Source organism: Lithobates pipiens, unplaced genomic scaffold (assembly GCF_037356315.1).
Source record: "Lithobates pipiens isolate NorthernLeopardFrog02 unplaced genomic scaffold, aLitPip1_a1.2 Scaffold_19, whole genome shotgun sequence".
Taxonomy (NCBI): domain Eukaryota; kingdom Metazoa; phylum Chordata; class Amphibia; order Anura; family Ranidae; genus Lithobates; species Lithobates pipiens.
The window spans coordinates 284,838,039-284,861,812 of NW_027507764.1; the positions used below are offsets into that span (position 1 = coordinate 284,838,039).

Below are 23,774 nucleotides of genomic sequence, written 5' to 3' on the forward strand. Positions count from 1 at the left end.
TAATAATATAAAAATAAATAAAATAAGAATTTTTTATTATTTTTTTTTAAAGCAAGCTCTCAAAGCAAAGAATACTCATACAGAAGTCGCGCCCGCATAGGTAAACGGTTTTCAAACCACACATGAGGTATTGCTGCGATCGTCGGAGCAATAATTCTAGCACTAGACCTCCTCTGTAACTCTAACCTGGTAACAGTAAAAGGCGTTGCCTCTGGAGATGGACACAGAGTCTTGTTGGACACCGAGTGGCACGCGTGCCAGGGGTGCAGAGCACTGTGCAAGCCTTAGTCCAAGATCCGAGTCAAGGTCACTTCCAGTTTGGCAACGATCAAATTGTCAGACGGATTCATTCTGTCTGACCTTTGCTGTCAAAAAGTCTGGTCGTGTGGACGTGGTATAAGCCAGCAAAGCCGACAGACCAGCAGCCCTAATCAATTTAAGTGCTTTGTCGAAAGAGGCGTAGTGCACCCTGGATTCTTCCTTATCGATGCCATCATTGACCAAGGAGCCAGAAGGATAGAAAGATGGTGGATAAGGCAGAATTTACCCTCCACCTTTTTTGGGAACCACACTGAGGAGAGAAATGCTCAGGTTGTGGAAAGGGGGGAAATCAAACGGGGATGCCATATGACCCAACTCCAGCTCCTTCTGAAGCTTCTTGGCCGCGATGGACTCAAATTGGACAGCGGATTTCAAATTAGACGCCATGGTAGGCTCGACGGAAGAAATGAAGGGAATCCAAAAACCTTGGTCCGAACCGTCCCTCAAGATCAAAGCCTCCCTAGCAAGGGTGTACCGGTCTAGCCAGGGAAGCATTTCTTAAATGTTTATCGGGGTCCACCGGCTTAGAAAGGTCAGGCTTGGCCCCCAGCTTGGAAAGCAACTGTTTACTTTTCCTGAAACACCGACTGGCTGGGTGAGCACCTCCGCAAAGTGAGCACTCATACTTAAAATGGCACGCAGTGTACCACTTGCAGTGGCTCCCATTAAACAGCCAGCTCACACCTTTCCAGTGAGAGCGCCGTCTGGGGACTGAAAGGACAAAGACCTGTAGGGGCACATGAGCAATAACCACAGGCTACCGGCCTGTCAATCAAAACAAAACTCCTTACATGTCGCCATTTTTTGGCAAAACTGGGTGTCATAGTGAAACCAACACTGACCCCCATAAACTTTATAGGCACCCCAGAGAAGATCCAGGTAGCATAAGAGAGATGTACCCAACTCCAGAAACCGCTCACAAAGCACTCCGGCACACACACAGAACCCCTGCAGCCAGTTCCCGAACGTTCGAGGAAGCTGCTTTGATTTGTCGCCTTGTGCCGTAACATCGACTCATCGTGATTTGTCAACCGTCTCCCTGTAGAGGGGAGGGAACAGGGCAAGCAAATCAATAAATTCACAACGCCAGATCTTATCCTTGATGTCCGCTAATAGTTGCATGATGGTCGGTGAAACTGCCCACAAAGCGAGAACTCTAACAGAGCCCAGACTAACTGCTGAAGCTGACGTGTCCATGCAGGACAGGATTGATTTAACGACTGCAAATATGCATTCTTTTGGCGAGCCGGATACAGCAGCATCACTGAACCTACCCCAAACCAAATCACAATCTTACTAACTGATGTGCAGAGGCAGAGGCGAAGAAGGGCAACCAGCAGCAGATCCAGGAGACACGCATCGGCCATGGGAGGGGCCGGCAGAGGCCCGCGACATCCAGCTCCTCAAAAAAAGGTGATGATTGGCGATGCAGTAGGATGATGTAAAAAGAGATCCAGGGTTGGAGGTCCAGCCACGAACACCAATGAGCCCGGGTGGCAGTGGACAGCAGCTGTGCAGCAGTGAGAGCAACCAGAGGCTTCTGGAGGAGGACCCATTGCAGGTGCAGCCAATCTACTGAGAGTGACATGGCAATCTCCCGCCCTGCCGGGCACAGGGAGACGGGGCCAAACAGCAGTCAGAGGCAAGGGTGCAGTGACAGGCGAGACTTTGAAATTTCCCGCCCAGCTGGGCGCAGGATGCATATGCAGCAGACACAGGCAAGGCAGTGGCACAGTCAAAGCTCCCACCCAGCTGGGCGCAGAGAGAAAAGGAACAGCCGGCAGTGACAGGTCTGCAGGGGCAAGGTACACAGAGGAATCTCCCGCCCAGCCAAGCGCTGGGAGATGGGAACAGGTGCCCAACATGGACATTACTGCAGAGGCTCCTGTCGGCTGTGCTGGGGGACATGCAGAGTGGGAAGCAGCAGCACAGGAGGATCGCTGTGCAGCACCGCAAGCTCCTGCTCCGCTGGGCGCAGGGAGAGCGGGGACAGTCCCAGGATCGGCAGTGTCAGGCACCCGCGAGCATGAGACAGAAGCGGCCCATGCTGTGGCTCCTGCCCGGCAGGGCACAGGGAGCCGCGCTGAGGAGATGGCAGCAGGCGGAGCCCGGGCAAACCTCTGAATGGCTCCAGGACTTTGTGAGTGAGCTGGGTGGGAGGAGGACTGGCCGAACCACGGCATCCACAGGTGGGGGGGCCCACTGAATAGAATGATCTGGGCACCATGGGAGGAAGAGAGCCAGCACCCGACGCACCAGTGGCCCCGGGGGAGCGACGAGCCCAGGTTGTCGTGTAAGTCGCCCTAGAAGGACTAGGACTCAGATGAGATGGTGAATGAAAGTGCCTTCGGGCCCTGAAGGTAGGGGGCCCCGCAGCAGAGTCCTTGGGGGGTAGGGGAGCGGGGGGAGGGAAAGCCATCTCTGGGAATTGGAGGGAAAAGAGCCAATCAGCCTGACCTTGGTGCAACAGCTTGTGGACCCTGGCCAGCAGGTAATCGGTGTCCATGATGAAGAGGGGTCAGTACCCAGGGTCTTCAGCTCTTCCAACCACGTTTCTTCAAAAGGCCCAGAATTCCCTGGGGCGGTACTTTTACTGAGCACAGGCCCAGTCCATCTCCCATAACTTTAACCAATCTTAAATGACCACTCTGCCAACTGCCTATATCCAGCTCCTGGCCATGCCCCCATCAGTCAAGGTTCTCTTTCCCTACAGGGGCTCAAGAGCCTTAATTCACTTTCTATCAGCATGTTTCTTGTCAGCATATAAACTGAATGGCTCCTTCCCTGTTTTGTTCTCCTCTCACAGTCCAGCCTTGGTGTACAGGGAATATAAAAGCCTGACACTTACACTGTTAGCATTTAAAAATACTTTTAATAATGTATTCATATTTTCAGGGCTGCAATTATCTGTGCCCTTTATATTTACCTAGACTACAACTTTAAAGCTATTGTAAAAGGTTTTTTTTTTTTTTTTTTTTAAAGAAGAAAACAAACCTCTCTATACTTACATGCTCTGTGCAATGGAATGCACAGAGCAGCCCCAAACTTCCCCCTTCTTGGGTCCTCCGCCAGCGCTCCTGGCTCCTCCTATCTGTCCAGTGCCCCCCACAGGAAGCTGCTTCTCATGTGGGCACACCTGCATGCTCACTCCTGAGCCCCACTGCTGCATCCATTGACACAGACAGTGGGACTCGGCCATGCCCCCTGTTCCCTCATCACTGGAGTTGATTGATAGCAGGCGCCTACTCCTGTCAATCTGCCTAATGAGGAGACAGATGAAATCGAGAGCTGCTGCTCTCGTGCACATTGGTGGATCAGATCAGGCTCAGGTAAGTATAAGGGGCTAGGGGGATCCTGCAGCAGAGAAGTTTTTTTTACCTTAATGCATAGAATGCATTAAAGTAAAAAACCTTGAGGCTTTAGAACCACTTTAAGTTGCTGTAAGTAAAATCTGCATAATGATTTTTGAATTATTTTAACAGAATTTTGAGCTTTCTCTGTTTCTTTCAGTGGGATCTGTATGCTGCAGCTATGCTGGTCGTCATACCAACTGCCGGGAGTATTGTCAAGCTATATTTCGCACAGATTCATCACCAGGACCATCACAAATCAAAGCGGTGGAGAACTTCTGTGCTTCCACTAGCCCTCAGTTAGTTCAGTGTGTGAACAACTACACACAGTCTTATCCAATGAGGAACCCTGTTGACAGTAAGTTGGTTATTCTTCCTGCAAAGTTTAAAATACTGTATATTTCAGTGTTGTGAGATTACTTGCATTGGCATATTATATATTGGTTACATTGGTCCCGTTCGGACCAGTGTAACTGTGTGTATGACATATGTGGCTAATTTGGCTGGAAGCTGAAAAACACTGAAGCAGACACCACTACTACAGTGATCTCAAATTGCTTACAGTATTGTACATGCTAATTTTCCAGTGTTTATTAGCTTTAAAGATGCTGCTATTACAGAAAAGTACCCATTGATCTGCCAGAAATGCACTCAGCATGTATATGGGCTGTGTATGGACTGACCACACACTGCATTTTTGTGGACTTTGTGTCAGCCATGCCCATTATTCTTTTACTAAACTACTCATACCGTCCCCTATGCTATTCTCCACAATAGTGAGTGTAGTTATTATTCAGTCCTAAGATTACAACTAGTATGGTTATTTAAATGCCTTGATATCACAGAAGACACCAGGCACTTCTGAATCTCTGACTTAATCATCAGGTATTTTTTTTTTGCACTTTTTTTGCACAAACAGATATAACAAAACACTTTGTTTTGTATATTTAACCACTTCAATACCAGGCACTTGAACACCTTCCTGCCCAGACCAATTTTGAGCTTTCAGCGCTGTCGCACTTTGACAATTGCGCGGTCATGCTACACTTTTCCCAAATGAAATTTTTATCATTTTTTTCCCACAAATAGAGCTTTCTTTTGGTGGTATTTGATCACCTCTACGGTTTTTATTTTTTGCGCTACAAATAAAAAAATACCGAAAATTTTGAAATAAAATGTTTTTTTTGTTTCAGTTTCAAAACTTTGTCAATAAGTACGTTTTCTCCTTCACTGATGGGCACTGATGGGGCTACACTGATGGGCACTGATAAGGCGGCACTGATGGGGCACCAATGAAGTGGCACTGATGAGGTGGCATTGATGGACACTGATGTGGCACTGATAGGTGGCACTGATGGGTGGCACTGATGGGTGGCACTGATTGGCGACACGGATGGGCACTGATAGGTGGCACAAATTGGCACTGATAGCTGGCACGGATTGGCATGGATGGGCGGCACAGATGGGCATGGATAGACGGCATGGGTGGGCACTGATAGGTGGCACGGATGGGCACTGATAGGTGGCACAGGTGGGCACTGATAGGCGGCACAGGTGGGCACTGATAGGCGGCACAGGTGGGCACTCATAGGCGGCATTGTATTATGTTATACTGTACTAATGGATGCCAATCAGTGCCAAACAATGCATGCCAATCAGTGATGCCCATTGTGGGCACTGATTGGCATCCATTATGGGCACTGATTTGCATCCATTGTGGCACTGACTGGCATCCCTGGTGGTCTAGGGAGAATTACCTTTTGCTGGGCATCCCTGGTGGTCTGGTGGCGTCCCTGGTGGTCCAGTGTGGGCATCCTCGGGGGGTGGGGGGGGCTGTGCTGATAATCGATCAGCACAGACCCCTCCTGTCAGAGGAGCAGCCGATCGGCTCGCCTCTACTCACGTCTGACAGACACGAGTGAGGAAAATCCGATCACCGGCTCTTCCTATTTACACTGTGATCAGCCGTGATTGGAGACGGCTGATCACGTGGTAAAGAGTCTCCGTCAGAGACTCTTTACCGAGATCGTAGTTGCCAGGTGTCAGACTGACACCCCGCAACAACGATCGCCGCGATGCGCGCCCCCGGGGGCGCGCAGCGGCTCATAATCCTGATCACGTCATATGACGTCCGATCAGGATTATGCAACCACTTTGCCACCGTCAATTGCCTATAGGGCGGGCAGCAAGTGGTTAAATAGACCATAAGCTTGCAAATTTTGTGAATGGTTATGGTTTACATCTGTTTTAATGGATTTTTATATCTCATGGTGATGAGACATCATCACCAACATACTTATACAGCTACAGTGGCCATTTTTAACCCAAACGATGGTGTTATCCTTGAACAACTTAATTTGTACATCACGGTCTCGGCAAATTTAAAACAGTGCTCCCCTGCAATAGAAGCGGTAGTATACGTACCTATCTGTCAGCCTGTGTCTCCTACCTTTCGTCTATTCTAGCAGGGCAGCCTCTATCAGTCGCTTTAGCAAGCAACACTTTCAGTAGTGTGGGATGTCATTGACCCTGCTGTGAGCTGTGTTTTCTTCCTCCAACCCCCATGTGACTACAGGACTTTCAGCAGTGATATAGAAATCGGGGAAGGAAGGAAGAAAGGAAAGACCTGATAGGTACAAAATCTAGAAATACAGGGGACTCAAGCTGCAAGATAGTCACACCTTCAAGTAGTTTTAAACACACTAACAAAAAAAAAAACCCTGCAAGACAAAGGCATAATGAGCTAGTATGCATAACATACTAGCTTATTATGAATTATTTACCTTAGATCAAAGCCCCCGCATCGGTCCTCGTACAACACTCCGGCTGGTGACATCGATCCCAGAGTTACTTCTGGGTATCGCGGGCTCCAGCGCTGTCATTGGCCAGCACCGCGATTACATCACTCCCGTAATGACACACAAGCTGAAGCAATGACATGAACATGCCATTGCTTCAGTGCGCATGTGCTGATGACGTCGGTACATGCTGATACAGGGGATATCTCCTAAACTGTACAGGTTTAGGAGATATCCAGGGTAGCTACAGGTAAGCCTTATAGGCTTACCTGTAGTAAAAAGTGGTTGGAAAGGGTTTACAACCACTTTCAGTTGGATTTAAAGCTCAATCCCAGCCTTGCATTCAGTTTTTCAGAGTTGTACAGATTCCTTTCCTTTATTGAAATTGCTTATTATGACTTCAGTGAATACTGTTGGCTTCACACAGTGTGCATTAGAGCCTGTCACATTTCCTGGTTTGAGGACATCAAGCATCAATTATACTTTTCTTCCCCAGCCTTGCTGTCCCAGGTCTGCCTTTATCATTCATTAGATTTCAGTTCTTTTAAGCAAAGTGGCTCAATATCACATACAATGGCCATAAAAAGTCCACACACCCCTGTTAAAATGTCAGGTTTCTGTGATGAAAAAAATGAGACAAAGATAAATCATTTCAGAACTTTTTCCACATTTAATGTGACCTATAAACTGCACAACTCAGTTGAAAAACAAACAAACCTTTTGTGGGGAGTAAAAATAAAAATAAAACAATTGTGTGGATGCATAAGTGTGCATACCCTTTTATGACTGGGGATGTAGCTATGGTTTCAGAATTAAGCAATCACATTCAAACTCATGTTAAATAGGAATTATATAAAGGAAGAATACTGTGCAGGTGTAATAACATAAAAATAAATAATGTCAACCGCCATTAAATTAAAGTAAATTGTCCGAGGGGGCGTGGCCGAGAACGGCATGTGAGAGGACGTGCATCACAGAGCTCCCACACTGATCCTTCAACGATCCTCTTCCCAGCCAGCTACAACCCCCCTTAATCGGGTTGAACCCTGTGCAGGAATCCCCAATGATGTGCCTGGAGTCACTGCCAAGGTTTGCAGAGATCATGATGACCCGAAAACATGCGGAGGCCGGGACACCAGATTTCTAACATGGCGCCGCGGCACCTCTCTCACAGCGTTCATGAGGCACGGAGAAGAATAAAGATGCCGGTAAGGCTCCTAAGACCCCTAAAAGTACAGCGAAAGACCCCCCGGGGGATATGCTATACTATGCCCAGAAAATAGTGCCCCAGACGGCCCAGGGGAGTGGGGAGGACATGTCTGCCACCCCTGCTGTGTTTCACACTCAGCAAGAGGAGGGGAGTCACGCACAGGGCCCTGCAGCGCCCCCCAGTCAGCTCCTTCCTGACATGGAGGATGAGGGAGAGGAAGCAGTTCAGCCCTCCCTAGCAGACATACTAAGGGCAGTATAGAAATGCACAGCTTCAGTTCACACTGCAGGATCAGTTTGGTGGTCTGAAGGAAGAACTGGGGTCCATTAGGCATGATCTACAGAAAATGAGGGAGCACACTACAGCGGCTGAAGGCCGCATCAGTGAGATAGAGGACAAGCTGACACCCCTGCTGAGAGATACGCAAATCACAGCCAAGATTGCCAGGGCAAATGAACTTAAATCTGACTAAATTGAAAACCGCCTGAGACGGAACAATATCCGTATTGTGGGGCTCCCTGAAAAGACGGAGGGTAGGGACCCCACGGACTTTGTTGAACAATGGCTATTGGAGGTATTTGGGAAAGATGCGTTCACCCCATTGTACTCACCTAGTGCCGGAGACAATCTCCTGCCTGGGATTTTCCTGGGTGGGTAGTGCATTCCATTCCACTCACGCCTCTTACTCCAGGGTGGTGAGTGTGCTGGTGCATCGGGCAATAGATTTTCAAATGTTGGACAAACTGATAGATGATGAGGGACGATATGTGATACTACTGTGTAAAATTCACCAATTGCATTGTATAACTGCTGCTATATATGTGCCACCTCCTTTCATGACAGGTACCGAGGGTTCTGCTGACGTATCAATTGTGCCACTCAGATGTACCCTTTATTATTGTGGGCGACCTCAATTGCTACATGGATCCAATTTATGGATAAGCATCCGCCTCCGGCGACTTCCAGCACGAGGACTCGAATGGCATTGCGGAAGTTTACGGAGGAGTTTGGATGGGCTGATCCGTGGCGCAATCGCAACCCACTGCAGAAACAATTTTCTTGTTTTTCGAAAACCCACCTCTCCGTCGAGAATTGATCTGTGCTTCTGCTCACCTCAAGCGACACATTTATTGGAGGACATTAAATATCTGGTGAGGGGTATATCAGATCATTCGCCTCTATTGGTTTCCTTGATTGCCAAGCCGACTACGGATTTGCCGAGGGCACCATGGAAACTCAATGCGTTTTGGCTTAACCTATTTCCTTCTCATGAAAGGGTGTTGGCTGAGATCTCTGAGTTTTGGAGACGACATGAGGACCACCCTGATTTAAGGCTGGCATTGGAGACATTTAAAACGTTTCTCAGGGGACTCATGATCAATGAGGTTACGAAAATTAAATCTAAATCACATGTTATCAGGGAGCAGACGGAACAGCTGGTAAGCCGACTAGAGGCAGATTACATTGCCGACCCCTTTGATGTGGCTAGGGAGGCTTGGCTTGCTGCGCAGGAGTCGGTTGCCTGGATTTCAAGGGAGGCAGCTGACAGGAAAAGGTTTTTCAACAAGCAGGCCTTCTATGAGGAGGGAGAGCAAACGGGCCGCCTTTTGGCCAAAATAGTTAAGTTCTCCCAGACTTCTCCGTCTATTGGAGCGAAGTGCACTGAGGGGGGGAGGCTGGTAAACACCCAAACTCAGGTTATGGCAGAACTGGTGAGGTTTTACTCTGACTTGTACAAATCCAGGGCGACTTATTCGACCACTGACTTAAGGGACTACCTGCAGGGAATTGAGCTGCCTCAACTCTGATTCTCACCGAGCACTCCTGGACTCTCCAATTAGTCTGGAGGAACTGCAAGGGGCTCTTAGCCTCTTTCCGAACTCAAAGGCCCCAGGGGATGACGGCCTCCCAATGGAAGTCTTCAAACAATATGGGGAGGCAATTCTGCCTCGCCTGTTGAGGGTTCTTAACTATGCAAGGGAATGCCAGAGCCTGCCTGACTCCATGACCAGGGCTAATATTGTTCTCTTTCTAAAACCAGGTAAAGACCCCTTAGACCAGGACTCATACAGACCAATATCACTCTTACAGAGTGATATCAAAATCCTGGCCAAGGTTTTGGCCTTGAGACTTAATGGGGTTATCTCCTCCATTATACATTCGGACCAGGCAGGTTTCATGCCCCAAAAGTCCACAGCCATTAATCTCCGTAGACTTTACCTAAACCTTCAAACACAGGGGGAGAATGTGGGCAACAGGGCCTTGTTCTCTCTGGACGCTCACAAGGCATTTGACAGCATGGAGTGGGAATACTTATATGCTGTCATGGGTAAGTTTGGCTTCGGCTAGGGGTTCCTGTCATCGGTGAAGCTATTATACTGCTCACCTCGGGCGACCATCAGAGAGGCGGGACACATTTCTGCCCCATTCACCCTGCATAGGGGCACTCGGCAAGGGTGCCCACTGTCGCCCCTCCTTTTTGCTGTTGCCATCGAACCCATGGCATCCTTGATTAGAGCAAATCAGAGGGTGCAAGGCTTCCAGAATGGGAGGTTTCAGGAAAAAATCATGCTATACGCAGACGATACCATGCTACTCCTGGGAGACGCATCTGATTCCCTGCAGGAGGCTATGGAAACAATAGGAAAGTTTGGAGTTTATTCAGGACTGACCATAAATTGGACCAAATCCTCTCTGCTGTTTCTGGATGCCAATCCGGACAGTGGAGGTCGGATAATACATGACGTGCCGGTGTCCACGGGTATGACGTACTTGGGTATACAGGTCACGTCAGAACCACTTGACTATATTTCCCTTAACCTAACCCCACTATTAAATAGAATTCGAAACAAAACCAAAATTTGGTCCCGTCTTAAGATGTCTCTGGTTGGAAGAGTCAACCTGATAAAGATCATCTTTATGCCCCAACTTCTATATATTCTGCACAATACCCCTATGGTAATTCCTCTGAAGTTTTTTCGCATTACCAACTACATTTTTAGAGATTTCATTTGGTTAGATAAACCCCCAAGGATAAAACTAGAACAACTACAAAAGTCCAAGGAGGCAGGGGGCCTCGCCCTCCCTAATCCTTGGGCCTACTACCTGGCAGTGCAGGCACAGCATATAGCCAGGGCTATGCCAGAGGGGACGGGGGGGAGAGGAGGGGACCATACGCTTGGAACCAATTAGGGCCCTGATGTGCTTGGCTTCCGGCCATGGCGATGTACCCTTGGGTATGGAGGCCTTGGCTTACGCAAAATCAAACAAACGATTGCCCACTTATGCTCTTATGCAGAAAATCTGGAAAAAACTTCAACAACTGCAAGGGGTGGAGGGCTTCACTGAGTACAGCCCAATATGGGAGTATAGGCACTATGAGGAGCTACTATTGCTGGATTGTGGCGCTCGCTGGAAGAAATATGGGGTTATGCATTTGGAACAAATTTTTACAGCAGGGAGGCCGACTCCCTTCCCCGATTTGAGGGAGAGATTTCACCTCCCACAGTCCATGCTTTTCTACTACCTACAACTGAAACATGCAGTGAAGGCGCAGGCTGGGGGGACCCCGTGGACTCTTTCACCGACCCCGATCTTCTGATCTATGGCTAACGTATCACAGTTCCAGGGCTTTATCTCTAGAACTTACTCTATGGTCCTTACTGCCTGCCTTGGAGGCTTTCCGCAGATGACACTAAATAAATGGAAGAGGGATTTTGGTACATTTGAGGATGAGCAATGGGAGGGGGCACTACAGGCAGTACAATATTGTTCGGTAAATGTGGCCCAGCGGCTATCTCAATTATATATTATGCTCAGAGTACACTACACACCTGACAGACTGTTTAGGATGGGGGTGCGACAGGACTCAGGCTGCCCCAGGTGCGCGAGAGATCACAGGGATTTGATCCACCTGCTGTGGAGATGCCCCAAACTGCACCTATTCTGGACAGGGGTACTGGACACTATTAACAGAGTGTTACAGACTACCATACCCTCAGACCCGAAACCGTGTCTACCCGGGATCCAAGGCGACGTTTCCATGGGAAACAATAGTAGACAGGCCGTGGCCAGGGCCCTGTTCCAAGCACGAAAGATGATTCTTCGGCATTGGAAAGCGACCAAGCCTCCGGCACTGGGGGAGTTTATTGCCCAAATGGGGGACACCATTAGGATGGAAAAGTATATTTTTCAACATAGAGGGGGCGACCGGAAAAGTTTGAGAAACTCTGGGCACTCTGGTTGGATATACCCGGCCTTTCTCCGGTCGATCTGGTCATGGACAGACTGCTGAGATAAAAGTAGGTTAAGTGAGATTTGTGTTGGGGGGGGGGGGGGGGGCGCACTAACTGTTAGACACCCACTGTAGGCAATTTTGTATGGGTGAATCGAGGCACAGCCAGGATACACTGTGTCAATATCTAAGGTGGTTGGGACGATATGGCATGATAAGTTGTGAAATAAATGCTTGAATATTCCTTTTGTAGAGGTGAATACGTTTGTGTTGTGACAAGAATCTATGCTTGAGATGTAAGCTGCAAGTTGCACTTATATGTTTTTGTTATTTAATAAACTTTCTCTGATTTAAAAAAAAAGTAAATTGTCCAGCGACACCTCAAAAGTGAGATATAATAACAATAATCAACATGTAGAAAAAACGATGTGCTAAACAAAAAATCTCATATTGGGTTATTAAAATCCAACTGTAAAAAAACATAAATCCGTGATAAGTAGTTGAATCCAAAAAAACCTCCACCTTGTTGCGTGCACCATCACCACAGGCAATACAGACTTACCCATGGCCCGATAAACATAGGGGCTATTAGAGCTGCAGCTCCAGGCCCCTTACCTTAAGATAGGCCCATTTCGCCCCAAAAAAATAAAAAATCACAAAATATTTGTCCATAATTCCAAAAGATATGTTTGGTGCAAAAACATTGCACATCACCAAAAGAATACCATACCCACACTGAAGCATGGTGGTGGCAGCATCGTGCTTAGGGGCTGTTTTTCTTCAGCTGGAACAGGGGCCTTAGTCAAAGTAGAGGGAATTATGAAGAGTTCCAAATACCAGTCAATATTGGCACAAAACCTTCAGGCTTCTGCTAGAAAGCTGAAGATGACAAGGAACTTCAGCTTTATGCATGACAAAGACCCAAAGCATACATCCAAAAAAATAAAAAGGAATGGTTTTACCAGAAGAAGATTACAGTTTTGGAATGGCCCAGCCAGAGCCCAGACCTGAATCTGATTGAAAATCCGTGGAGTGTTCTGAAGAGGGCTGTGCACAGGAGATGCCCTTGCAAGCTGACAGATTTGGAGCGTTTTTGCAAAGAAGAGTTGGCAAATATTGCCAAGTCAAGACGTGCCATGCTGATAGACTCATACCCCAAAAGACTGAGTGCTGTAATAAAATCAAAAGGTGCTTCAACAAAGTATTAGTTTAAGGGTGTGCACACTTATGCAACCATATTATTTTATTTTTTTACTTTTACTTCCTTCCACCTAAAAGATTTCAGTTTGTTGTTCAACTGAGTTGTACAGTTTATAGGTCACATTAAAGGTGGAAAAAGTTCTGAAATTATTTACCTTTGTCTCATTATTTTTACATCACAGAAACCTGACGTTTTAACAAGGGTGTGTAGACTTTTTATATCCACGTGTATGTGCGTTACAGTCTGCATGAAAAATTAAACCTTCCTAGAAATGTGCACTCCTTATGCAGGGTGTTATGATCTTTCTGAGAAATTGATCAGGCATGTAGCATCTGAAAAAATATTTTTAGGACAGTAACAGTGGACATATCATGCAGGTTTGCACCACAGCTAGAAAACCTGTTTGTACATGCTGCAATTTCTGAGAGCTTAAGAATACATTTAACATCTGAAAAAAAGTGAATTTTCTGGACACTGACGATGCCAATATAATACAGGTTTGTACCACAGAAAGCCTGTTTGAACAGACTGCAACTTTTGAGAGATTGAGCAGACATTTAGCAACTGAAAAATATTTTTTTTGTTTTTTATGGACACTTATGATTAATACAGATTTGCACCACAGCTAGGAGACCTTTTGTGAGAGCCTGAATGGGCATTGAGTAAAGGAAACCGTTTTTTTAGACACTGGTGATGGAAATAGCATACAGGTTTTTGCCACAGCTGAAAAGCCTGTTTGGATAGGCTGTAGTTTGGGGAGCTTGAGCAGGTATTTAGCATCTGATAAAAAGCTTTTGTCAGAGCTGGACTCAGCCCTCCCTTTTCAGAGCTCAGGTTGCTCAGCTGTCAGTTAATTGCCAGTACTCTTCATTCCACAGTGACTCGCCTAATGATCATATCCTGCTTGTTAACAAGCCCTGCTAGCTATTTAAGCTCCCTGGATTAGATCTCCTGTGCCTTCGCTTTGGTCAACATATCTAGAGACTCTATGCTGTGTTTCTGTTGAAGACTTGCTGGCTGATGTCACTTTTGGTTCCTGAGCCTGTCTGCTGCTCTGACTCTTACTATTTCTACCATTTTTACCACTATATTAAATGGTGTGATTTTTACAGCATTTTCTGTCTCCGTCTGATTCATGGTTCCCGACAGTAGGTAAAGGCCATGAATTCAGAAAATGCAGGCAATCCACTTGCCGGTAATATTTTTTTTCCAGGTTAGATGAGCAGGACCACCACATGGATCAGTTTAGCATAGTGTTAGAAATGCTTCTTATTCGCACTGCTCACCTGGACCCTCCCACTGTGGCTGCTCCAGTACAATCTGTGTAGCAGGCTGTCCGTGCTGCTGCTCCGGTCTCTGTGCAGGCACCCGCCTCGAGTATTACCTCTATAAGACATATGTCTGGTTACGCTCTGCTTCCCCAGTAAATTGGGGGCTATTCAATGCAGAGGGTTTCTCAACCAGATTGAGATATACTTTGGGATGCTGCCCCAGGCGTTTCCCACAGACAGAAGCAAAGTAGGTGAAAAACTGCTGGTTGGAAGCTAAACAGTGGGGGACCTTGAGTGGAGAGTGAACAAGTCTTGCTTTTGACTGCTGGTTTGCATTTTTAGGTTCTTTTTGAGGCTTTTCCTTGTAGCTTTTTAACACCTTTTTTTCTGACACCTTTTAAACAGTTTTTTTTTTGTTGCTTTGTTCAGCCTACTAATTAAGGGGATTGGTTAATTGGTCACAGGTGTTTGAGGCCTATATAACCTTTTGTCAAACTCATTAGGAGCCTGCTCATCTTTGAGTCTGCTGGAACTCTGTCCACGTGGAACTGGTCTAAGTGGTGAGTTAAAACCAGGAGTTGAAAACAGGAGGTTATAACAGGGGTCATAGTACCTGTGTAGTGTGAGTACCTGAGTGTTGTCTGAGTAGTGTGTGTGGATCCTTAGTACTTGTGTATTGTGGGTGCACGCTGGTCTGCGAGTACCTGTGTATTGTTGAGTACTTGTGTACTGTCTTGTTGAGTATTAGTGTCAGGAAGCTAGTTGTTAGGTACTTTGGACTGGGTATAATCTCTTATCCTCATTAAATTAATAGATACGATGCCCGGCGGGTGTGGAGAAGCGACTCAGTGTACATCTTGTGGCATGTATGCATTCCTTGATCATCTGATCAAGGGCAATTACTGCTGTGCAAAATGTAAGCACATTGTTTACCTGGAAGCCCAGGTTCTGAATCTGGGGAAGCAACTGTCAGCACTGAGAAGACCCTCCACACTAAAGGAGAGCCAGGAACGTACATGGCAGGTGCCGGCAGGGGCCAGCACAGAGGAGGGTGGAGACAAAGAGGTGCAGGCACTAGAAAAAAGTCGATGGGTTACAGTGCCAGAGAGGCTGGTCCAGGGCTGGAGAATCCCAATAAGTATTGAGTGACATTGGTGAAACCAGTCAGGGACCAGCACTGCTGGAGCTGAGGGACTCTCCTAGCTGCAGGGGGAAGAACTCCTCCAGTGAGAGTGTGGGGGGAGGGAAAAGGAAAGACAGATTCTGTTGTTAGGGGACTCAATTCTTAGAAGGACAGAGGGCAATCTGTAACAAAGACCTGAAGTGCCGAACTGTATGTTGTCTACCGGGCGCTCAGGTTCAGCACATCAAGAATCTGGTGGACAGATTACTTGGAGGGGCTGGGGAAGACCCAGCTGTCATGGTGCAAGGTGGCACCAATGAAAAAAAGTCAGAGACAGATTTCTGGAGTGTCCTAAAGAACGATTTTAGGGACTTGGGAGTTAAATTGAGGAAAAGGACCTCCAATGTGGTAGTCTCAGGAATACTACCAGTACATCGAGCCACACCAGAAAGGCAGAGGGAGATTAAGAAAGTAAACAAGTGGCTGAAGAGCTGGTGTAGTAAGGAGGGGTTTGGGTTCCTGGAGGACTGGGCTGACTTCTCAGTCGATAACCAGTACTATAGAAGGGACGGACTGCACCTAAATGAGGAGGGTGCAGATCAGCTGGGAATGAAGATGGCCAAAAAGTTATAGGAGTTTTTAAACTAGACGATGGAGGGGAGTCCAGACATAGAGATAGTCAGCGTGGAAGATATTCCAGAGGGTAATATTAGGGGCATTAGTGGTAGGGTACCCAAAGCACATAAATCCAAGGTAAGTATAGTAGCAAGTCCTAGTTGCAATCTCGGAACACCCAAGAGGATAGTATGTGACTGGTCAAAATATATTAAAGTATTAAAGTGTTTGTTCACCAATGCCAGAAGTCTGCCAAGCAAAATAGGTGAGTTGGAAGCTCTGGTGCATCAGGAGAGCTATGATGTAATCAGTGTTGCTGAAACTTGGCTTCATTCCTCACATGATTGGGCTATTAATATTCCTGGCTATGCACTCTTTCGGAAAGACAGAGTAAAAAGGAAAGGTGGAGGGATCTGTCTGTATGCGAGAAGTGATCTCAAAGTGAGTGTGAAAGAGGACCTGGTGGATGGAGAGTGTGATGAGTCTGAAACATTATGGGTGGAACTGCATACAGATGTGCGTAGTTCAAAGTTAATCATTGGAGTTTGTTATAGACCACCCAATGTTAATGAGGAGGTGGAGACTCTGCTCCTTGCACAGATGGAAAGGGCTGCAAGGGCTGGAACGGTGATAATAATGGGGGATTTTAACTACCCAGAAATTGACTGGAGTAATGGCACTGCTGGGACAGTTAAAAAGCAAACATTTATAAACCTATTACAGGACAATTTTATGATCCAATTTATTGAGACCCCAACAAGAAATGATGCTGTGTTGGACCTGGTAATCTCAAACCATGCAGAGCATATTACTAATGTTCAGATAAAGGGACACCTGGGTAGCAGTGACCATAACATGATTTCATTTGATGTTAGCTGTAAGCAAAAATCATACGGGAAAGATAAAAACACGTAATTTCAAGAGAGCAAATCTTCCAAGGATGAGGGCTGTTCTCCAGGACTTAGACTGGGAGAGAATATTGGCATCAATGGGCACAGAACATAAATGGGAATTCTTCAAAAAGACTGTGAACTCACTGCAAAGTATTTTCCCATGGGCAATAAGTTTAAAAGACTAAAAATAAAACCTATGTGGCTCACAGCCAATGTTGAAAAAAACTATAAACTATAAGAAAAGAGCTTTTAAAAAATATAAAAATGAAGGAACACTAGTGTCATTTAAATGTTACAAAGAATATAACAGAATATGTAAAAAGGAAATCAAGGATGCAAAAATTCAAAATGAAAGACAGATTGCAAATGATAGGACAAACCCCAAAAAATTATTCAAATATATTAATAGTAAAAAAGATCAAGTCTGAGCATGTAGGCCCTTTACAAAATAATCTAGAGTGGGTGACTGGGGACAAAGAGAAGGCTAATTTATTAAAAAATTTCCTCCGCTCTGTGTATACAAAGGAGCATGGGGGAGCTCATGTCCATAATGGTGGTGGTAGTGACACAGACCCAAATCCACAATGGCTCAAAAGTGATATGGTCCACAAATATTTAGACAGAATAAAGGTGGATAAAGCACCTGGACCTGATGGCATCCACCCACAAATCGTAAAATAATTGAGAGCTGTAATTTCAAAGCCATTGTATCTAATTTTTAGGGACTCGTTAATGACAGGAATAGTACCACTGGATTGGCACGGGGCCTATATTTAAAAAGGGAACAAAGTCTTTACCAAGTAACTATAGACCTGCTAGTTTAACTCCTAGTTGCGAAGATACTGGAAAGATTAATAAAAGACCACATAGATGAGTTCTTGCAGGAAAAAAAATATTTTAAGCAAAGAGAGCATGGATTCATGAAAGACAGAAGTTGTCAGACAAACCTGATTTCTTTTTATGAGGAGGTATAAATGATATTGGGTCTGGGATCAAAAGTAACATTTCCGTCTTTGCAGATGACACCAAGCTATGCAGTTGAAAAATGTCCTTACAGGATGTCTCCAATTTACAAGCCAACCTCAGTGCTCTGTGTAATTGGGCGACTATATGGCAGATGAGGTTTAATGTTGATAAATGTAAAGTTATGCACTTGGAGCCTAAGAATATGCATGCATCATACATACTAGGGGGAGTACAACTGGGGGGATCCATAGTGGAGAAGGATCTGAGGGTTTTGATAGATAATAAGCTCAATAATGGTATGCAATGCCAAGCTGTGGTTTCCAAAGCGAGCAAAGTCGTTTCTTGTATTAAGAGAGGTATGGACTTCAGAGAGAAAGATATAATTTTTAAATGGCAAAGCTGAAAATAACTCTGACAAAGCTGAATGACAAGGCTGCAAATGACCCTGACAAAGCTGAATGGCAAGGCTGTAAATGACCCTGACAAAGCTGAATGGCAAGGCTGCAAATGACCCCGACAAAGCTGAATGGCAAGGCTGCAAATGACCCCGACAAAGCTGAATGGCAAGGCTGAAAATTACACTGACAAGGCTGCATTGATGGGCATTTAAATGTAAGGTTTTTTCCCTTAAACTTCCCTCCTAAACTTGGGGTGCGTGTTATACTCCGGCATGTGTTATATGCCAATAAATACAGTAAGTTGATCCGGGGAAAATCCGATTGCCTCTCAGAGGATCAGGAAGGAATTTTTTCCCCTGCTGAAGCAAATTGGATCATGCTCTGCGGGGTTTTTCGCCTTCCTCTGGATCAACTGTGGGTATAGCATTGGGTATATGGGATTGTATGATATATATATATTTTTTTTTTTTGTGGTTGAACTGGATGGACTTGCGTCTTTTTTTCAACCTGACTAACTATGTAACTATATCTTTGCTTTCTTTTTTTGTTTAATATTTGTTTATTGGTCAAGAAAATGGCATACAGAATAAACAAAATTGTTATAAGTATGTATGAATACACATGAAAGAACAAGCGAGGTAAACATTGTCCGAAGACACTCAGGGACGGTAAACTAATATGAAAAGAAGGAAGCTTCTGAGTATTAACCTGGGTCGGGGTGGATACAAGAGTGGCATTTGTTACTTTTAAATGATCTAAAAGAAATAATAGGGATTTATGGGGAAAGGGTAAGAGAATGGGTACAGAGGGGAGAAGGATGAGAAGGCAAAGAAGGGAGATAGGAGGCTGGTAATTGATGGACTTTACAAGTAGTGATAATTACTAACCATTAGGTAGAAGTCTACATACCAATAAATTAAACAGTTAAGAGGTAGGAGTTGGCTGTGAACCTGCAGGGGACACAAACATTATGTCCTTGTACTTTTGAATTCAACCCACTGGGCCCATGTTGCAGTGTGTTGTTTAATGTTGTCTTTAGCTATGAGAGTGAGTAATTCCATGAGGCAGATGTTTTCCACTTTCTGTATTCAGCTGTTTTTAGCTTTATTTAAAGCCAGTGTCCATTGAGCCAGGAAGAAAGTGGCTGTGAGATAGCGAACAGCAGGGAGGATAAGGGGCACCCCTGTCTAGTTCTGTTACGTAGGGTAAGGGGCTCGCTTAGTGTTCCATTAATGCGAATTTGAGCTGTTGGGTGAGAATAGAGAGAGGAAATGCAATGATACATTTTAGGGCCTAGTCCAAAGTCATCTTAAGATACTCCCAGTCCACCCTATCAAAAGCTTTTTCAGCACCTGTGGCTAAGAGGGTGGGCTGGGCGTATCTATGGACATAGTGAATTAATGAGAGGGAACATAAAGAGTTGTCTTTAGCCTCTGTCAGGGATGAAACCTGTTTGGTTTGCCGTGATCCAATTAGGTAGAAGGGGTAGTAATCTAGTGGCCATAACTTTGGCAATGAATTTAGTGTCTAAGTTTAGTAGGGATATGGGACGGTAACTGCCACAGAGGTTGGGGTCTTTACCCGGTTTAGGGATGATTGTGCTATGGGCAGCGAGAGATTCTGACCGATAACCTGTATTCTTGGAGATGGAATTGGCATACGTCGTTAACCGAGTTATAAGAATTTCACGAAATGTCTTATACTATAACGCATTGTAGCCATCTGGGCCAGGGGCTTTGCCCGAGGGAGTGGATTTCAGTGCAGTTTGAAACTTCCAATTGTTTGTTAGTTTTACTTGGGATCTTGGGTAAGTTTGCTTGTTTCAGGTAAGATAAAATATGTTTACGTTTCTCCGATGTAGCAAGCGTATCTAAGGCCCCTTCTACACTGTAGAGATTGGTGTAGAATTCTCTAAATGCTTTTACAATTTGGGGGGAGGAATGGGCCATCTCTCCCGAGGAGAATATGACTTTGGAAATGAAGGAAGTGGTTTTCTTCACCCGAATGGATTGTGCAAGTTGTCTACCGGGTTTATCCCCCCGATTCGTTACATAGTTAGGTTGAATAAAGACACCAATTGTCAGGAACCATGAAACAGACAGAGACAGAAGTACAATCTAATCACACTTGTTTATTAATAAAAATAAGAAGATAAATAGGAAAAAGCATAGTCAAGCAAGCCAGAGTCCAGTAGCCAGATAGGGTAGTCAGACGTCAGGGATCCACGGAGAGCAACTGCAAGCAGGATGGAAGCCAGGAGGGATGTTAGCAAGCCAGTCTTGAAACAACAGCAGGAGATGGTTCCTAGTGCTGTGACCAAACGTGAAGGCAAAGGAGAAATGAGCTGGAAGACTTTATATAGGCAGGCCAGATGAACATCATCGGGAACAGCTGGTAATTGAAGAGAGCTGGCAATTAGCCGACAGCTGAGCGGCCAGCCCAGAGGAGGAAGGGCTAAGCCAGTCCTGACACCAATCCATCCAGTTCAACCTGACTGTCCCTATCCCTGTACATTGCACACTCACATTGGTCCCTACCCTCAAGGACCCTACAATCCAAGGTCCCCATTCATATACTAGGGCCAATTTTTGGACAGAAGCCAATTGACCTACCTGCATGTCTTTGGAGTGTGGGAGGAAACTGGAGTACCCAGAGGAAACCCATGCAGGCACAGGGAGAACATGCAAACTCCAGGCAGGTAGTGTCGTGGTTGGGATTCGAACCAGCGACCCTTCTTACTGCTAGGCAAGAGTGCTAACCACTACACCACTGTGCCGTGTATAATGTTTGTGAGAAAAATTAGAAATTTATTTTTAGTTTGGGTGTCGAGGAGAGCTTTCAATTCCTCTCTTTTTCATAAGGGCTTCTAGATAAGTTTTATGTAGGGACAGTTTATGTTTTTTGTCTAGGTCAGTGACATATCAGTTCTTTAAGCTGTTGATGTTCTTTCCGCCTTCTCGCACTAAGCTCAATAAGTCTACCCCTCATTGTTGCCTTATGGACTTCACAAACTTGGGAGGGGGCAGCATCTGATGACCTGTTATCTGAAAAGTATTTTTTCAAGGAGGTAGCCACAAGAGAGACATCTACAGAGTTAGAGAGAAGAGAATCATTAGGCTTCCAATTATTGGTGCGATTGGGTAGAGAGGGAATAGCCAAATGATTTGAGACCAAAGCATGGTCTGACAGGGATGCTGTCGTTGTGGCTGAGTCGAAAAGGGGTAGGGGAAAGTGATCAATGAAAATGTTGTCTATTCTGGAGTAGGAGTGGTGTGTCTTGGAATAAAAGGAGTAGTCCTTCTTGGGTGAAGTGTTCTCCAGGCATCAATTAACTGTAGATCGTTTAGTCTTTTCCTAATATAGGATAATCATTTAAATGGTATGTTAGATCGGCCCTAGGAGGTGCTATAATAGAATCAAGCAACATGTTAGTATCTGCTGCAAGGATAGTAATTCCCTTCATAAAAGTTTAGTCAAAATTTGGGACATGAAGGAGGGTTGGTTGGGATTTGGGTAATACACGTTCGCCAGTGTGCATTGGGTGATGCATATAGAGCCCCTACGAAAGAGGAATCGACCACGATCATCTGCTAACATCTCAAGCTGGAAGGACACATTCCCGCTTAACCCAATAGCTACTCCTTAAGCTTTATTCATGTCAGAGAGGCTATAATACCATTTTGGAAATTGGGGTGAAAAAAGTCTGAACGGGGTAGTATGTGTAAGGTGCGTTTCTTGAAGAAAGGCAATGGAGCAAGCAGCTTGTTATAATTCTCTCAATACCTGGGGGCATTTCATACCATGGTTCAGACCCCTCACATTATATGAAAGAATGTAAAGAGTAGCCATTGTGAATTTGGTATGTGCATTTTCAGATTGGGAGGCCATCTATACCAGCTAGAGTTAAAGGAAGGATAAGGGGGTCAGATAGGAAAGAAGAAGGTGTGGAGGGAAGGGAGTAAGTACACATGTGGGAGAGATATAACAGCATTATAATTCCACTGGGAGACAACCGAGTCATGCGGTAAACCGATGTGTTCCCGTAGGGACTGGGGAGAACGAGCGACCTGCGTGGCCCCTGAAAGGGGTTCAACCAAAAAAAAAAATCAGAGGCCACTCACACTCGCCAGCCCCAGAAGGAGGATGAGCGGGGTGTAAGTCATATGACAACAACAAGAACAAAACATGGTCTGAGGGCCTTGGGCCCCGTCTATGCATGGCCATAGTGGCAAGTAATATAACAGTAAATGGTGCGACCAGTTTTGGCGGCAATTAGACAGGAGGGAACCCCCCTTTTATATGTGGCTCCATCCACTCTCAGGATCGGTTTGAGGTCTCTGTGGCATTCTAGCGTCTCTTTGGAGAGATCAGGAAATATATTGAGGATTGCACCATCAAAGTCAATATTCTGAGTGCCACGTAATTTGATCATGATGGCATTTTTATCCTCAAAGTAGTGCAATCAACAGATAACATCTCTGGGTTGCTCCACAGATATATTGCGTTGGCGTAAAGCTCGGTGGACGCAGTCAAATCATAAAGGGTCGTGACTGTTTTACCCAGGATAGAGTTCAGGATACTTTGAATTGTTGCTTCAAGGATGCCATCTTTGGTTGCCTCTTGACAACCCACGGAGGCGCGGATTATTTCTGCGGTTCCTATTCTCTAAATGTTCTAGTTTGTATAAAGAGGAACGATAGGCAAGCGCTGGTCTCTTGTGATCTGCAATTCTTTAATGGCTGCTGCCTGGGAATCCTGTCTCTTCTTCGTTTCCTGCACCCTCTCTTATAAGTGAGACATGTCAGAGCGTACTGCTGTGATCTTCTTTTTTATAACATTTTTCTAGACTGTCGAACATCCCTGCCATTTCTTTCTTTAACCCACTTACTAGGGACGACATCTCAGAGCCAGCAGAGGAGCCTGGTTCATCCATAGGATGAGGCAGGAGAGCTCTCGCGGGGTGACGCTGTGTGCTCTGCGCGCGATCCTCATTTTGGTTCGGGTCAGTGGCCGGAAGTGACGTTCGGAATTATCCAGAAGCCTCTGTGTTTCGTATTCATACATGCGTCATCAGACGATGACAGAATCAGACTGAGACAGAAGTATTACCTTTTTTTATTATTAATAAACATAGTTAAAACATCCAGAGTTCAAGAAAGGATAGTCAGACAAGCCAAAACCTCACAGAGCCAGAGATGAGCGTAGTAGAACAGCAAGCAGGATCTGAAGTGAGAAGAAATGTCAGCCAAGCAAGTCTTTAACAGGAACACAGGAGAGCGTCTCTAGAGATGTGACCAAGGCTAAGGCAGAGATCATCTGGACTAGACAGCTTAAAGCGGGGTTCCACCCTAAAGTGGAACTTCCGCTCATCGGAACCCTCCCCCCCCTCCGGTG

At 45.6% G+C, this 23,774-nt stretch overlaps 1 protein-coding gene across 8 annotated transcripts in view; it reads left to right on the forward strand.

Moving 5' to 3' along the window:
• The window catches only part of RECK (reversion inducing cysteine rich protein with kazal motifs), a 909,451-nt gene that overhangs the window by 349,372 nt on the left and 536,305 nt on the right, over positions 1-23,774 (forward strand). For all 8 annotated transcript variants that reach the window (XM_077491985.1, XM_077491988.1, XM_077491986.1 and 5 more), the window contains exon 8: positions 3,832-4,029. In XM_077491985.1, the coding sequence (XP_077348111.1) occupies positions 3,832-4,029 (198 nt within the window). The remainder of the gene's footprint in view (positions 1-3,831; positions 4,030-23,774) is intronic.